We start from the raw sequence: 19276 nt of genomic DNA, 5'->3' as shown, positions 1-19276 counted from the left end.
CCTTAACATTGGATAAAAATACACTAGCTCTCACCGGGAATCAAATCCAGAACCAATGGACTTGAACCATTTGGCAACTACAAGGCACATTTAAATAGAAGTTTCGATTTTGTTAGGAAAATTGTGATTAGGTGTAACATTTAAAAATATATTTAAGAATGGGTACGGATGAAACGCACTGAATTTTCTCGCTCGAATTTCTTAAACTGACTCGTGTTAGGCTGCAGCTATTACTGAAACATTTATTTGGGAAATGCGAATAAAATAATGTGTTTTTGGAAAACTTTGTTCGAAGCAACTTATGTCCAAAAGTAAAGTACCCATTGGTCATATTTCTGTTAGAAATAACTTATGCCATATATTAGAATTATTAAGGAAATAATTGTATATGAACTATGAGCAAAAGCGTCCGAGTACTTTCTGAGAAATCGTCAAAAAAAGTCATCCCCAAGAATAAAATATCCCTTGTGTATCTTTTCAGGACAAACGAGTTATGCTATTTATGAAATACGAACAAAATTGCCTGAGTCATTCTCCACAAAATCGTAGGGTAAATCTTACTCCGAAAAGTATTATACCACTTCTAGCTTTTTAGGATGATGGAATTATGCCGTATCGTTAGGTTATTTATGTGACATTTATTTATGAAATATGAACAAAATTGGGTCAGGCGCTAATGGGGAAATCGTCGAAGAGTAGGCTAAACTACCCTTCTGAATGTTTACAGGACGAACGAGTTGTGTCATATTGTTAGGTTATTAATGATACATTTATTTATAAAATGTGATTGAGAAAATTGTTCGAAAAAACGCATCCCATACAGTAAATTACACCTTACATATTGTTTCAGAGCAATGATTCAAACTATATTTGTAAAAAAAATAAGCAAAATCTTTACAGCTATTTTTGAAACAATTTAATTATTTTAAATTTTCATCCTTCAATAAACTACCCGTATTTTTATGTCGGAGAATATAGAATTCAAAACGATAAAGTGTTATAAAAACTTCATGTCTAGACTTAGGTCCAGATACGTCGAACAGTATGGCCTCTATTTAAATGCATGTAAAAGCATGACGAACCGACAAACGAACAGATGGACAGACATCAAAATCACTTTTTTGATATGTGGGGGCGTGAAACTTGAATTCATTGAAATCTCGAATTCGATTTTTATCACTATTACTACAATTTCTTCTTTCGTCGCTTGAACGTGAAAAAGAATAGGAATACAACGACACGTAAGGTGGTAATTTGTAATTCCCAAAATTTAATGAGTTACGTTTAATGTGTTGCCATGCTAGAAAAAAAAGCTTATGCCTGTTTGTTATATCATTTTAATATCAGTTTTTCACGCTACTATATAATGTAGAAATATGGTATGATTATCGTTCATATTCATTCTATATTTGGAAATATTCGTGTTCCGTATACATAGATCTGTATAATTTCGTTACGTTCAACGAAATCATTCTTGCACTTGTGGATATGAAAAAAAAAAGAGAGAGAGAGAGTCAATACTCTAAAAAGCAAAAAACAAGCACAAGCACACACACACACACACATAAACGATCATTTAACATCAGGTCGATGTAACAAGGGGTAAGACTGGACAGTCTTTCAAGGTCGCGTATGTTCTTCCTGACACACAAACCCGAAGTGAGTTGTCTGCTGTTCAAGAACGGGAAGTAACATGCAAGACTATAAACTGAAAACAATAACTGTTTCCAATAGTACACGTATTCTAATACTGAATAAATACGTCGATTAAAGGATACTACCAATAAATTATTTTCTTATTATATTGTTTCGGTTCTTATTAACATCAAAATTATACACTTCCTATAATGTTTTGTAAAAAAAAAAAAAAAAAAAAAAAATGGGATGGGATGGGATGGGATGGGATTCGAAGTGGTGTCAAAATAATAAAATAACTACGACTCCGCCACTCTATCCACCTAACCACGGAGGCTACGCTGTGTTCGCTCTTTTTTTAAAGAAATAATCTTCATAACCATGGTGCGTATCGCTTCGAACCTTAAGATAAGAGTTTTTCTGTTTAATTCTATATTTTCGTACGACATCTTAGTTACAGAAGCTAATTTATATTTGGCAGGCAATCTACACACTAGGTTTTAACCAATAAATGCAACATATTAGTCCACTATCCATTCCTTGATCCAACTTCTCGATTCCCCTACTGAATTCCCTCCGCAATTGTGATCTGCTACTGAAAAAATCCCTAGAGATCATCGTTGCCAGTATACACAAAACCGAACATAATTTTGTTTTTTGCTTATATTTTTATTATTTTATTATATTTTTTGGAAATATCTCCTTAGATGGATTGCTTTCTATTATCTCCACATACTAATAACTGAATTTTACCCATAAACGTAAGGAAAATGGAATAAATGCGAAAAATCTTGAGTTACAGTATACGCGCAATTTTTTTTTGCGCATGGGAGTACATCACTTCTTTCCCATCGTTACCGTTAAAATGATCTTATAGGTATTGTTTATCTGAATATTGATAAATAAATAAATAACCCATACTTAACTGTACTGCAGTCTATGGATCAACTGCTTTGCCGTCGGTTGAAATGGAAAACCGCGAATTACTTGAAATATGTCTGTCCTCGTATCATCCACAAATCCGTGGAATATCTCTTTGGATCCGTAGGTGAAGAACAGAAATTTCACATCTGAAAGAAACGATCACAAGATAAAAATAATATTAAATGAATACAAGATTTCTTGAAAGTTAACACAATACTCCTCCTCCTTACCTAACATTCAATGTCCGTGTTTCCACCTCTTGCTACAATTACTACATTCCGTGATGAAGTGAAATCAATAATTCCCTCACTATCTTATCTTCTTCTGGTAATCATAATATCAGAGCAATGTTCCTTTGTAACACAACGCACTCACTTGCCCATCCTTTATTGCGCCTTTCCCAATCTATGGAAGGCTGCCAACATCATTTCCATCTTCAAATCTCGAGATAGGAACCAAGTTTCATCCTACAGACCTATTTACCTTCTCTCTACTGTGATGATTCCTTGTGAGAAAATAGTTAAAGATAGTGTACAGGTTTGCAAATCTTTCGTAAGTCGCTCTCAGTGTAGGTTTGCTCAAGCTTGCATTTGCACGGCTGTAGAATAAAGGCTAGTTTTAAAACTTCTTTAAATTGGCACTCCTATTAAATATGAGTTAAAATGTTCACTTAGTAAAGCCATACCTAGAGAGAATCTTTAAGCGTAAGTATAACGAACAACCTTCATTGTTACATTTGATTTAAACGTATACAAGTTTATACGTCAAGGATATCTATGACTCGAAGCATGACTTAAAATTTACACTTGACAAGGTTAAGTCCATCAAGGGAAATTAGGGGCAAACTTAGACTTGCTGTAGATCTGTGTACTTACTGGAGTGAACTTAAAGCGTATGTATCTAATTGTAATATACTGTATAATTCTTACAATAAGAATATCTCTTTTTACCTGGATTTTCTCTTCGAAGTAGATCTATTTTCCATTTGGCCACCTCTCGATCATCATCGCTGAAAATCGTGCCATATACCATAAATAGAACAGTGGTTGCAAGGCCCCATGGCGTATTCTGTTCCTTCTCAATTTTCATTCTTTCATCAAAATATTGTTTGAGAGCGTCCAGAGTGCGTGGAAAGTTGATTTGACGAGTCCCTGGAATGTAATAAACATTATAAAGGCATTAATTTCATACTTGTTATGTTAGCTCCACACTCTTTTTGTTTTTCGTCCGATTTTCGTCCTTCCACTTCCTTTTATACAGAACATTGTGGTAATCAAAAAACGCGAAAACAAAAATCTATCAGACGAATTATGGAGGGAAAGTGTCAATTAGTCCGTGTTTTAAATTTTTTTTCTCTTTCCATTTGTATGAGTATTTGTTTCTTCTTAACCCCCTGTATTCCAAGTGTCATTTTCCTATGTGCGTGCTGTAATACCAGGTTTTCATTTACTGCTAAAAGACTCTCTAGACCGTTATATAGGCCATAGTTATTGTGCACCCCGAGGAGAGCATTCACATTACTGATACCATTGTGGAACACTTGGACTAAGAAAGGGAAATTTTGATGTTCTGAATGGATTTTATGCTGCTTCAGATTGGAAATACTGACCGGAGATCAAAGACAAAGTTGTTTTTTTTTTCCTTTTTCTCGATCTTGGAATAGATATCGAAGTTGCCAATTGTTTATCGTGAAAACAAACTCATATGGGTCGTAACTGAATGCTTCCTTAGGCCTGCCATCTACCGAGACAAAACTTTTCTTTATCTTTTCTGGCAGTGAGGTGCTGTTACCTAAAGAGAAATAGTAGAATTAACTCGTGCCTTGCAGCCACTAAAAAATTTCATCATCTCCAGGATAAATACGATCCTTAATAAAGGATAGGTTTTGATGACATCCCCATGGATGTCACTGGTATTTTGCAACGGAGTGTTTTTGACATCCACATGGATATCACTGGTATTTTGCAACAGAGTATTTTTATGACATCTACATGGGTGTCACTGGTATTTTGCAACAGAGTATTTTATGACATTCACATGAGTGTCACTGGTATTTTGCAACAGAATATTTTTTTGACATCCACATGGGTGTCACTGGTATTTTGCAACAGAGTATTTTATGACATCTACATGGGTGTCACTAGTATTTTGCAAAAGAGTATTTTATGACATCCTTATGGGTGTCACTGGTATTTTGCAACAGAGTATTTTATGACATCCACATGGGTGTCACTGGTATTTTTCAAGAGTATTTTATGACATCTACATGGGTGTCACTGGTATTTTGCAACAGAGTATTTTATGACATCTACATGTGTATCACTGGTATTTTGCAACAGAGTATTTTATGACATCCACATGGATGTCACTGGTATTTTATAACGGAGTATTTTATGACATCCACATAGATGTCACTGGTATTTTGCAACGGAGTGTTTTTTGACATCCACATGGACAGTGGCAGTTCTAGCCAGGGGCCCGGGGGCTAGGCTCCTCAATCTTTTTAATACCTAAAATTATTTAAGGCATTATTTATATATTTTTTAAAGTTTATAGTAAACTTGTGATATACCTATCATATCTGAGTTCTGGCTGACCCCCTTGTTTTTATCTTCTAGAACTGCTGCTGCACATGAATGCCACTGAAACGCAAGGGGTTAACAGTTTATGTGTACGTATTAATTGTTTTTATATATTGTTAATTGCTTTAAAATTGTTAACAAAATGCTGTTTTCCTAAAATAAAAGTCCTGAGGGGTGTTTTATATTTTTTGCTCTATTATTCTGAAACAAAAGAAAGGAGAAAGAATTGTCCAGTGGAATTTAATATTTTAAAAGCTTGCTGACACAAAATAAAAACATGACGAAGTAGATCATAAATATTAAAGACCAGAAACCCAAATTTCAAGTGTGGACACTTTATGGTCTCCCCCGCCTTTTGGTCCCATGAGGGTTAAATAGCTACTTTAAGTTTCCCAGTGAGTCTTTGCTCTACTCAGCTGATACAATGGAAAAGTAGAAATTGACAACTTTTTGCACAGACTCTATATATTAGTAATCTGTTTATATTTGTTTGTTGATATTTAGCATGTCACTTCAGCACCGTATCTGTATGAGACGTAGGATTACAGTTCAAGGTGTAATTCAAACCACTGTAATAAGTTTGATATTCTCCCCTCGAACCCGGGACCACATGCGCCAAAGATAGGCGCACGCTAGCTACTAGATCATTAGGGAGAGCTGTATCAGTTTATATGGCAATATCCTGTATGGTTATGTTTACAAACACCCAACATGTGCTTCTATTTACAAACACCAATCATGTGCGTCTTACTATGGATTACTATGGTTGCATACGACACATAGACAACACCGACATCACTGGTCACGTGACCACATGACGTCAAGGGAACAGCAGGGCCACTGCCTTACCTGGAGCGGCTATATAATCGAGAATATTCTAAGGAAAGTCACCAGTCTGCGATTGATCAACCCTCCTTTAGCTTGCTCTGGAGTTCTAGGAGTAACTTAACCCAAAGCCTTTAATTTGCTTCGGAACTCTAGGCTATCCTTCTTCCTGTTTTGCTTGCTTCGGAGGTCTGTCGGAATTGCTAACCTCAGTCGCTTAGCTTGTTTCGGAGCTCTGTGGAAATCCTGTGCTATACTGCTCGGGCCTTGGGCCATCTCTCTCTATGTTATGTTAGAGAAGTTACATTATTGTAGTATTTCTGTAAAATACTGTTTATAGAGAACTTTTATAATAAAAAACTGTAGTTAGAAAAACGATTCCGGACTGTAATTTTCGCTACCTATATTCGGCCTATGTTTAGCAGAAGGGGTCCAGCTCTTTTGTCTGAAAATTGTTACAATTTTCGTAATTTCTGTTCACATTCGGTTACTTTAGGATAGGTTAGGTTAGTTTAGGTTAGGTTGGGTTAGTTTGGGTTAGGTTAGGTTAGTTTAGTTTATGTTATATTAGTATAGGGGTCCCGCATAATTTTTTGAAAAATGATAAAATTTCGCTTATAAATTTTGTGTTTTTTACGTGCTTCTGGACCCCCTGTACTAAACATACTCCCTATGTTCTATCAACACCTACACAAGCAGAATTCTGAAATACTGCTATCCTTTTCTTTCAGAAATGCCCCTATCTGTTCACGTTCAAATGTCTCTCTGAGGAATAATTTCTTAATTCAGCACTACTTCTACTGGCTATAGAAATACAGTTTATTATGTTTTTTACATTATTTTTATTCTGAAAGTACTTACAATTAAAGTGAAGTTTAAAATTTTCCATTATTTGAGAAGGGTTATGCGAAGGTTCCACAACAATGGTTCCGTCTTCTCCGTTGAATATTGTCACTCGACTTCCCAGTGTAGATACATCGCTTCTCTGTACAAGATATCTATGTAGAGGACGAAACAGTTAGTCAAGCATGGAAGTACTTCACCGTTTTATTACTAACCATTAGCAAGGTTTTTTTTTAAAAAAAATTGGGCTAGGACTTATGCATTTAGAAGTACAATCCCAGTATTCACCTTGTGACATTGAGGTAAATTCTTTAGCTCAAATATGTGTATAAAAAAAAATGACATTTTTAGATTTTCACAAACTTATTTATCCAACAAATCTCTCAATGGCACAACGATAAAATATAATTTATAGAACAATATTTTTAGAATACTGATTACGGAAATGTTAATGTAGTGTTATATAGGGATTGGACAAAAAATCTAAAACGTTTTCAAAAGTGTGAACATCATACCTAGTATGGTGTAGGGGCCTCCTTTTGCGTCCAAAACAGCTTGGACCCGACGTGGAATGGATGTATACAGCTCCTGAATCGTGGTGTGTGGAATTTTGTACCACTGTTCCTCCAAAACATGCTCCAGTTCCTTAAGGGATGCTGGTGGAGGGTAATGAGACCAAACACACCTTTCTAACTCAGACCACAATGGTTCAATGATGTTCAGATCTGGTGATTGTGGGACCCAGGGGAGGTGTGATAGCTCCTGGTCATGCTTCTCAAACAATGATTTCACCGTTTTTGTAGCGTGACAGGGTGCCAAATCATCTTGGTAGATGCCATAACCGCCAGGGAACAATATTTGGGCCATGGGTAGTACCGGCTCCCCCAAAATGGCCTTATACGCCTTAGCATTCATCATTCCATGCAGGGCTATGATGGGGCCTGCGGAAAACCACGATATCACTGCGCATAATGTAACAGAACCACCACCATGCTTTATATTTGGGAGCAGACAGTCTGTATCATAGGTCTGCGACGGTGTTCTCCATACGTAAACACGAACGGTTGTTGGAAACAAGGCGAAAGTCGATTCATCGGATCATATTACGTGTTTCCACTACTCATGATTCCACGCCTTGTGGTCCTTGCACCACTGGATACGAATCTTCGAATTACTACTGCGACCAGGGGTTTGGCGATAGCGGCCCTGCCATGAATTTTCATTTTATGAAGTTCCCATCGCACTGTTTTCGATGAAACCGGATTCTGTCGGCCGGAATTGAGTTCAGACGTAATTTTCATTGCAGTGGTCTTCTTTTTAGCTGCTACAATCCGTTTTAATGCCCTCCGGTTCCTATCTGACAGGATTGTCTTTCGACCACTGTTGTGCTTTGCAGACGTCGTTTGACCATGAATTGTGTATGCCCTCGTAGACACAGTGCCTTTCGATACCCCCACAAGTTTCGCCACTGTTGCCACTGAAGCTCCAACCAGACGTGCACCAATTATCATGCCTCTTTGGAAGTCTGTCAGGTCGCCTATTTTACCGCACCACTTTCACACAACGACACTGACAGGTGAACTGGTTACTGCTGACGGAAGAGGAAGGTCCACATGACACTTTGAAAAAAAATAAAAAGATCGACAACCACAACACGTGTTGTACAGTGGAGGGCCAAACTTACGTGTCCTGTATGAAGCTTTTTTTTTTTTTAGATTTTTTGGGCAAATAAAAAAATGATAGACCCGATTTATTCTGTGAAATCTTCTGATAGACCCGATTTCACAAATTTATTCTGTGAAATCTTCTGATAGACCCGATTTCACAAATTTATTCTGTGAAATCTTCTGATAGACCCAATTTTACAAATTTATTCTGTGAAATCTTCTGATAGACCCAATTTTACAAATTTATTCTGTGAAATCTTCTGAGACATGTGGTAAGAAAGGTAAACTGTCAAAGTTTTCTTTAAGCACATCACAACCGTTCTATGTAAGCACCTCGCGTCACATGGCATACATAAAGTCGATAGTCCAACTTCTGCCAAACATTTTGTAGCGTGTGATACTATCGCTCAATATCAGGAATGGCTGCTGTAAGTGCGGGCACACAGCTCGTCCAATTGTTAGAAGTGATGGTACGTAAGCATGATCCTTTACAAATTCCCACATCACCAAATTACATGGAGTGAAATCGGGGGAACGAGGTGCCCAACGAAGGAAAGGTATATCCTCCAGTCAACACCATTTTCCGTAGCTGCTCGCTGCTGACTCTTAGCATAGAAGGTGGAAACACTGCATGCAAACTAAACTTTGAAAATTAACATTTCGCAGCGCATATCTCACAATAACATATGTTTATTGGATTTCACAGCCTAAATTTCTGAAATCGGGTCCATCATTTTGACTTGCCCTGTATAATTTTCAATTAAAATTTGTACATACCTAATACTTCTTTATCTTACATCTAGACGTTTGATATTTCAACAATAACAAGTAAAAACAAGACTAAATTTTTATGTTCTGTTTTACCATTATTAATCTCACCATTTTAGTTCGTAAACTTACGTTACGTTTAAACTATAGCATAGGTAGACTTCTTCATATTAGAATTACACATTAAAAAAAAATCTTCTCTTCTTATTATACAGTAAAACTTGTCAAGTTGGCCACCTGCTCATCTTGACCTGCTTCGTTTTGAACCTGAATTTTCACATACGACATTCCTTAATTATTACTCTGTAAGTTGGCCACCTGTCTATCTTGTAAGTTGGCCGCATTGAAGCAATGTTTACCTTATCATGATAATGATAAATTTACCTGGGTATCTTGGGCACGTAAAATACCGTTTTGTTATTATTTCTTAATTCTTTCGTATCCTCATATGAGAGGCAGATGTTCTGTATTTGTCACTAGAGACAATGAAGCATGGATTATCACGATGTTTTTGAAGGTCCATGGCCAAAACACTACGCTGATAAAGGGGTGATGAAGGAAGATATGAATAAGAAAAGTGCACGTACAGGAATTCACGAAATTCCCTGTCCGCTTTGGTAAAACCATTATCGGCCCCTTTTATCAGAGGGGAACTTAAGTAATTCCGGAAGATTCTCAACTTTAAAGCTAACCATCTCAATTGTCAACTATTAGCATATGACGGCTTGTCGAAAGGTAGTGGAGGTTTTGAGGTATGAATTCCCTTAAGATTTTTTCAAAACATCTTTTGCTCTGAGGGAAATACTTGTAGAATATTAACAAGAAGTAGTTAATTTCACAATTAGAATGTGCGTATGTGCCAAAAAGAATAAAAGAAATACATCTAGAATGAATCACCATGAATAATAACAAATAACGCAATATTAGAATTCCTATCCTAAAGATACACCAATCACGCTTATTTTCTGTAAGTTGGGCACTTGTCTAAGTTGGCCAGTTTTCAATGGAACCAATAGTGGCCAACATAGACAGGTTTCCCTGTATATGCATGGTAAGTCAAAAGCTCTAATCCATCTTTTATAAAACGAAAGCTAATAGAGATCCCCGGAAATTGGAAATTGTTCTGTAGGGACATATTAGGCTGAGGGGGAATCTTTATGGTGCGTCTCAGGTGAAAGCCTGCTAATCTTGCTATCCGCCATTTTGAATCCCGCTGAAATAATTAAAATCGGAAGAGGGGTTGTCGTATGTGAATCAGGGCTAGAATTTTAACATAAAGTATACTTTTCGCATATATTCCTTACTTTTGCCTTGCAATACCCACAAATAATAACAACAACAACAATAATAATAATAATAATAATAATAATAATAATAATAATAATAATAATAATAATAATAATATACAAATTAGAGTTTCTTTCTACAATCATGTATCCAGGGTATAACGAAGTCGAAAGCTCTCTAAATACTGTACGTACGTACGTATTGCTGTATGCACAACAAATCATCCTCCATACCATATTAATAAATCATATTAATTAATGAAATTACAACTTACGACAGAATCTGAATGATTAATTTTCTATCCCATGTGCCGTCAATGACTAGATAGAGATCTACTTGTGGTGGTGGATCCCAGATGGAGATGTCGCAAAATCCTATTTCATTCTTTGAGGCTAGAAAGACGATCAAAATTATCAACAGCGTAATTACATTCTGAAAATAGATACTAATTAATAGTGTCTGAATTGTTCTTATGAGCATAAAATATATCGTGCATTTATCTTAAATACTGGTAGTTAATGTATTAATACCATATGCATCAAGATACTGGGCTGCTAAGTACCGGTATTCTTTTAACTCATTTTAAAATCTTATGACAATTTATGATCTCATTCATGTCAACAATACTGATCTTTCAAGCTTATCATCCACCACATAGAGTGAAAACGGAGATCTTAAATTCTTCAAAATGAGTTTCTTGGACTTACACACAAAACTTAGTTTTGACAATAAAAAATCTCTTTATAAATATTACTAATAGTCTAAAATAATTTGTTTTCAAAATTTTAAACTTGTATTCAATGAAGAAAACAAAACAAAACAAAAAAAATTGCTAGTATTTTTGTTACCTTGAACTGTGATCTATATTTATTTGTAAATTTTATTTAAAACTTTCATTAACTTTCAAGGCAATGTGCGACCAGAAGATATTGATGAATTTAAATAATATTTAAACATTATTCCCTGTGATTCTAATACATAAGAATTTGAGTTATGACATTCGGGAAGAGGATGATTTAAAAATGCTAAAAATTATCCTAAAAATGTTAATTTTTCCACGGGACCAGAAGAAATAAATCCTTTTTTTTTTTTTTTACTCCTTATTAGTGTCCCCAATTCGTAATTTTTCCGCTCTGTTACGACTTGAAGAAGAAAAGGCTTTTATCTGCCCATTCTGTTACGCAGTGGCGGATCCAGGGGGGCGATCGGGGCGATTGCCTCCCCCAGAAAAGGAAACTTTCTTATTTTATATATATATATATATATATAATCCATCCTAGAGTTTGAAGCTCTTAAAAGTAGCTCTAAGTAGCCAGTATGACACAACCCACCGGCCCCCAGAAGTCGGTCCTGGATCCGTCCCTGCTGTTACGCAATGTTCAAACAGAGTAAGTAAAATAATTTCATTGTGGTAGCATTCAGAGATATCCGAGATCTCACGGAAAACATATATCTTAGAACATAATTTTTGCATGGCTTTTTGTTGTTTACATTAATACAAAAATAGAAAATAATACAAAAAAAATCTGTAGATTGTGCCAAACATTCTTGTTTCCCGTGTTGCTATGAAAAAATCTGTAGACGTGGCAAAGCTGAATTTGGTAAATGTAAGTTCTTGACTATCACCAATAGATGGCAGCAAGTTCCCTTTATCTTGCCAACGTATTTTTGTGCAGTGACGCGTTATTCACAATTATTTAATAAAATTCAACAGACGAATATTCGAACATTGCTTAAACACACATTGAGTAAATATTTTTTTCACCCTTAAATATTTTCATTTTTCTCAAAAATGAATAGAATAAAATAAATCTGCCCTGCTAAGCGAAAAGGCCTTATCTCCATTTCACATGCTTTCGAGAAAATAAGCAAAACCCGTTTTGGCTTAGGCTGTACGTTCAAATTTGTTGTATTTTAGTAAAACTTTATTAAATATATTTTCACGATCTAAAATTTGTGTGGTAATACAGTTAAATACTTTTGCTTATCAATTGCCACTTAAGGTCGTTTTGCTTACTTTCAGTTACAGTTTTGAACATAAGGTAAACACTCATGACGTCATTACCCCCTACCTATTGGTCAAACCACATCAATTTCACTTTAGATAGATGCAGAATTGTACTATAAACATTCCTATATCAATATCTTGATTTTCGAAAAATGTGGAGTTAAGGTCTTTTCGGTTAGGACGGCAGAATAAAAACGAGCGCTTTATGCTATGATTATTTATTTGATTTGCATTTGGGCAAAGTGTTTGAGTATCCAGCTTTTGAATTTGATTGGATAATTGTTAACATTGTGTCACTGCACAAAAGCATGTTGGAAAAGCATATATTTTAATCACGCTCAAGCCTAGCCATAGGAGCTAAATACACGGTTCTGATTGGTTGAAGTTATCCGTTTCTTGCCACGTAGCATTCATATAGCACAAATCAAACGCCAGCTGTTGTCGGTCTTTGTGGCTGAACATGCTAGCGCAAGGGCTATTATGAAGATTGCAGGATTCAAGCCAAAGGAAATTTATCGTTAAAATAAGATAAAAACAATACCCTTTTGCCGTTGTACGTAATATATAATGCACAAAAGGCCATTTACTTACGTTACGAAACAGCTGAGCGAGCGAAGGCAGTTAGAAGCCTCGCAGGGCTCGTTTTGTTTCACCTTTATCCCCATGATAATACCACGTGACATGACGTCACACTCGGGTGGTGTAACTTCGACGTGAATGGATTAATATTAATATCATCCGCTTCCTTGTGACCAACTTGAAAACAATTGGCTAGGGAAGTGCATTAAAAAAAAATATATATATATATGCGTTGGAGAGATACCCGAAATGTACAGCTATCTGTTTGCGACTAGTGGCTCTTTAAACTTAATCTTAGAGACACAAATGTTAGAACTAATCGCAAGGTTTTAACTCTTTACCTACAAAATTGTCAAATGCTTCCACAGCTCTGGTTGACAGGTTGAAAATTGTGACGTCATCAAGTGTTATCATGGGAAGTACTTTTTCATAGTACATCAAATTAGCAAACAGTACTGTCTGGAAAAGATAAAAAAGAAAGACATTGTTACCTAAAACAAGAAACACAGCAATTTTACTAGTCATTGCTAGGTTTTAGTTTCACAAGTGAATTTGGCAGGCTGTTTTTCTCCAACCGACTTTATGTGTACCATAGATTACGATTATCTATGTATCGCCGTTAGTGCTCGGAACGCCTCCATACATAAACGCACAATGATGTACACATAAATTTAAATGAAATTTCATGAAGAATGCAAATTAAATTACAGAAGTTGCTTATATCTGCAAAAATGGATTATATCTAACACAGTATGACATACATGGTCAGACTAAAGTGAAATTTAAAGTGAATGTACAAAATTGACTTCGATTTCTACTTTATTGGATGTTCACATTATTTGATAACTTTATAATATCGTTTTGACATGGGGTTTCCTACGTTTTGCAGTTATATTACGACACTCACTTGTATGGTGACGCGGTGAGTCATGCTATAAGAAGAATTGACTTGTTGAAGGGTCATTCAAGGAAGAAGTTTCCTTCTTCTTCTTCTTCTTCTTCTTCTTTTTTTTGGAGAAAGTACGAGCCCGACAGTTGACATGACAATGGCAATATGCTCTTTCGTCTTTTCTCTACAATCATCACACAGTGCAATATTCGTGCGGGCTACCGCAAATGCGCGGTACATGATTAACATAAGTCATGCACTGAAAGACGTGCCCTGTCTATAAGGAGTAGTGAGTAATGGCGGAACAATGTAGTGTGATGGTGGTGGAGTAAAGAAGAGATTCATTTTGTGATCCGGTATGAGTGGGCAAGTGGTTTTGCTTCCATCGACATTTACAGGAAACTGGTTGTTGTTTGTGAAGACTCTGTAACCTCAATGCAAGTAGTGTGAAGATGGTCCAAATTGTTTTCTAAAGGACGAACAAGTGTATTCGATGAAGATATCTCCCGTCTCTAGTCAATCACACAATATTGATTGACAAAGTGGATGCACTGGTGTTGTCCAACCGAAGAATCAAGATTTATGAAGCAGCCGCTGATTTGAACATTCAATCGAGACTGCACACAAAATCATCCACGAAAGAATGAGATACGTAAAAGTTTCATCGCGTTGGGTCGCTGAGCAACATCGGAACACGCGTATGGCTTGTTTCCTGGATTTTCTGACCTGATATCACAATGCAAGGAACAATTTTCTCCATCGTATTGTGACTCAGGATGAGAGGTTAGTTCATCACTACAGTCCAGAATTCAAGCGGACGTCGATGGAATGAAAACATCCCATGTCCCCTATGAGAAAAAAAGTTCAAGTTTCGACCATCTGCAGGTAATGATCTTGTGACTGTTTGTTTAGGATTCCACGGGAATAGTGTTCACAGAGTTTTTGAAGAAAGGGGAAATAGTCAATGCTACATGCTGTTGTCAAACACTGGAGAAAATAAAAACTCAATTCGCCATAAACGTCCAGAACTCCTCTCTGCTGGTGTATTGTTCTGGATGACAATGCAATGACTGCAGCACTAACAAAGGCTAAACTTCGAGAAATAAAACGTGAAAAGTTACCATGAACTCCTATAGCCCTGACTTTGCCCCGAGTAATTTTCACTTGCTTCCTCAACTGAAGTCACACCTGCAGGGTCAACGTTTACAGAATGATTTGTAGGTTCAGACAGCAGTAAAAAATGTTCTTCGTTCTCTACACCTCGAGTGTTTGCAGATAGATTGCAAAAATGCAACGCAACGGTGAGAAAATTACTTGTGCTGCCTTGGATATTATATTGAAAAGTGAAAAGGGACGTGTTACTTGGTGCAGCTTGACTTTTGTCTGCAGAGAACGAAGACCCTCTCTCTCTCTCTCTCTCTCTCTCTCTCTCTATATATATATATATATATATATATATATATATATATATATACAGGGGCGGATCCAGGATATGATCAAGGGAGGGGCTAAAACATATTTTGCCGTTTTATCCAGTGTAAAGCAGGATTGAAGTCCATTTTATCCAGTGTATACCTGAGCGTCAAGGGGGGGCTATAGCACCCCTTGGATCCGCCACTGTATATATATGTACTATGTGATCAAAAGTATCCGGACACCCATAGAAACATACATTTTTCATACTAGGTGCATTGTGCTGCCACCTACTGCCAGGTACTCATTATCAGCGACCTCAGTAGTCACTAGACATTGTGAGAAAGCAGAATGAGGCGCTCCGTGGAACTTACGGACTTCGAACGTGGTCAGGTGATTGAGTATCACTTGTGTCAGAAGTCTGTATGCGAGATTTCCACACTCCTAAACATCTCTAGTGTCTGGTGTGATAGTGAAGTGGAAACGTGAAGGGACACGTACAGCACAAAAGCGTACACGCCGACCTCGTCTGTTGACTGACAGAGACCGCCGACAGTTGAAGAGGGTCGTAAAGTGTAATAGGCAGACATATATCCAGACTATCACACAGGAATCCCAAACTGCATCAGGATCCACTCCAAGTATTATGCCAGTTAGGCGTAAGGTGAGAAAACTTGGATTTCATGGTCGAGCGGCTGCTCATAAGCCACACATCACGCAGGTAAGTGCCAAACGACGCCTCGCTTGATGTAAGGAGCGTAAACACTGGACGATTGAACAGTGGAAAAACGTGTGGAGTGATGAATGACGGTACACAATGTGGCGATACGATGGCAGGGTGTGGGTATGTCGAGGTGAACGTAATCTGTCAGCGTCTGTAGTGCCAACAGTAAAATTCGGAGGTGGTGGTGTTATGGTGTGGTCGTGTTTTTCTTGGAGGGGGCTTGCACCCCTTGTTGTTTTCCGTGGCACTCTCACAGCGCAGGCCTACATTGATGTTCTAAGAGCTGCCATTCCCCCAAGAAACCTTACAGCATCTGATTGAAAGTATGCCTGCGAGAGTGGAAACTGTCATCAAGGCTAAGGGTGGGCCAACACCATATTGAATTCCAACAGTACCGATGGAGGGCGCCACGAACTTGTAAGTCATTTTCAGCCAGGTGTCCGGATAGTTTTGATCATATAGTCTATATATATATATATATATATATATATATATATATATATATATATATATATATATATATATATATATATATATATATATATATACGGTATATATATATATATATACGGTATATATATCTATTCCAGAAGGACCGTATAGTGAAATGGGATAGGCGGAACACGATTTCACGCATGCAGCGTCAACGACGTCTGTTGACGAAGCCACTGCAATGGTTGTCTTGAGTCAGTAGGAGTTTGGAAGCCCATGTAAGACAGATCGCAATGGCCATGAGAATTGTTTCTCCCGCTAGTTGTAAAGTGCGCGCTGTGATACGATTTTTCCTTGCAAAAGGAACTTCTGCTGTTGATATCCATCGGGAATTGTGCCTAGTGTATGAACGTACAGTAATGAGTGCAGGAAAGGTTCGCGAATGTTGTCGCGAGTTTCAAAATGGTCGCACCAAAGTGCACGATGAAGACCGGAGTGGCAGGTCTAGTGTCCAGATGAAAGACCTCGTGGAGTAAGTGAACCAAAAACTGCGAAGTGATCGGCAATTGACGATCAGTGTTCTGGATCATGACTTTCTCCACGTTGTACGAACTACAACCTACAGGATTGTCACAGAAACGCTTGGATATTACAAGTTGAGTGCAAGGTGGGTGCCGAAAATGCTAACAGACCAGCAGAAAGAGCAGGGAATGTGCAGTGCCCAACAGTTTTTGTATTGTTATCGAAAACAGGAAGATAACTTATTTTCTCACATTGTGACGGGCGACGAGATGCGGATCTCGTACACCAACGGCAAATTCAAACAATAGTCCATGCAGGGATGCCAAACAAGATTCCCCCAAACCAAAAAAAGTTTAAGCAATCGGAGCACTTGAGTCGCAAACTGATGGCTACCGTGTTTTGGGACGATAAGGGCATTCTGTTGGTTGATTTCTTGGAACGTGGGACAACAGTTACAGCTGACATGCACTGTGACACGCTCAAAAACTGCGACGTGTGATTCAAAATCGACGCCACGGGAAACTGTCGTCCGGAAACATCCTCATTCACGACAACGCGCGTCCTCATACCGCTGCCGTCGTCGAGAAGAAGATTCAAGATTTTCGTTAGGACCTGTTTGACCACTCTCCATATAGTCCCGACATTGCCTCCAACGATTACTTCCTCTTTTTGCATTTGCCTCGTATATATATATATATATATATATAAAGATAGATAAATAGACATAGATATATAGGGTGTCCCACCAGGGAAGGACCATGTTTTGAGGAATAACAGCATGGGTCATGACAAGCGATCGTTCGAGATATCGATGAAAAGTCCAATATTTCGTACACATTACTTCGACGACAACACATATCTCCGGAACTGATGAAGATCTCGGAATTATACGAAAACAAATAGGTAGCACACGTAATAGACATTATATAAGTATCACATTCATTACACTCACACATCCCAGTATTCCGGACGAAATTCCGGAATTCGTATTCAAATTTCTGTCTGCCCATTAAATTGAAATAATTCAGTTCTTTGCTTTCACAACAATGCAATCAAGCGGGAAAATAAAGAGGTGTTTTCACCAATTTGTTTGGTTTCTTTCTTTCACTCTTGGTTAGGTCTTCCGTTGTCTGTCTGGGTATAACAAACGGTTCTGCGAACTCGAAATATTTTAAGAAACGGTTCTTGCGAACCGGCTGAATAGCACCATTGTTTGTACTTCATTCGAGTCTGGCATCATGTGCAGCCTAGTAAACTCATGGAGCCAGACAGTGCCATGGAGACATCAAATTGCATATACATCCAACTAAGTTACTTCATATTAATGTAAGTAACCTCGGTAACTTGATTTGCATTCTGCATAAAATTTCGTTTAAATTGGTATGTATACCATTGTACTTGTATGTTTATTCATTTTTATGTAGAAACTTCTTCTGAATTCCTTTGCATATGCATAAACTTACATGAAATTGCTATTAAGTTTTCTATGGCAGTATAAAATAACAAACATGGAACTCTACCTACAGCATATCCAGTGTTGCCCCCCCCTCATGTCCATGATACACTCCCCCTCAATTGCTTATCTGTAGGTGTTCTTCCATGAAAAAAATTCTTTTCGATTAATTTTTACACCCTCTCAAACATATTTATATAGATTTTTACCCGCCCCCAAATATTTCAATGACGCAGTTTGCGTCATAGCCCCCCTTGTGGGCACCCCTGGCATATCAGTGGAGAATCTTGACTCATTCTCAACGCAAACCTTGAAATGTAGACTTCATAATGTACATTTATCCTGTTGCTAATGTCTATTTATTACAATTTACTTCTATCAAATAAATAACACAAGTTAACCAAAGCATAATTTCTTTTTCTGAAAATATTTACTTACTTGCTCATATAACTCATGTTTCTCGTAGTTTTTTTTGAAGTTCTTCATCCTATTGCATGCCTTGAAAGTGTTTTCGAATGCAGGAAGTCCACTGGGGTAATAAATGTCCATTGCAACTCCTCTTTCGGAGTAATACATGTCCAACAACTGGGTTAATCTCAAGTCTTTTATTTTCTCCATCCATCGAGGTATTTGACTGGCTATTAATAAACCTATTATAATAACAATATTATTACTTTGATGTATTAGGTTAAGTTTCTGCAACATTATTTTCTAATTTTCTTTTT

General features: G+C 37.2%; 1 protein-coding gene across 3 annotated transcripts in view; it reads right to left on the bottom strand.

Moving 5' to 3' along the window:
• The window catches only part of LOC145684366 (uncharacterized), an 81626-nt gene that overhangs the window by 24722 nt on the left and 37628 nt on the right, over positions 1–19276 (bottom strand). For 2 of the 3 annotated variants that reach the window (XM_081756607.1, XM_081756606.1), the window contains exons 8-13: positions 18990–19201; positions 13460–13577; positions 10806–10923; positions 6828–6964; positions 3510–3710; positions 2562–2705 (exon numbers count right to left, since the gene is read on the bottom strand). In XM_081756607.1, the coding sequence (XP_081612733.1) occupies positions 2562–2705; positions 3510–3710; positions 6828–6964; positions 10806–10923; positions 13460–13577; positions 18990–19201 (930 nt within the window). Of the gene's footprint in view, positions 1–2556; positions 2706–3509; positions 3711–6827; positions 6965–10805; positions 10924–13459; positions 13578–18989; positions 19202–19276 lie in introns of all 3 variants that reach the window. The other variant, XM_081756609.1, reaches the window with a different exon arrangement.

Source organism: Thermobia domestica, chromosome 4 (genome assembly GCF_964235325.1).
Source record: "Thermobia domestica chromosome 4, izTheDome1.hap1.1, whole genome shotgun sequence".
Lineage (NCBI taxonomy): Eukaryota > Metazoa > Arthropoda > Insecta > Zygentoma > Lepismatidae > Thermobia > Thermobia domestica.
Note: the sequence above shows the minus strand (reverse complement) of the source record. Positions and strands in the feature narration are given on the sequence as shown.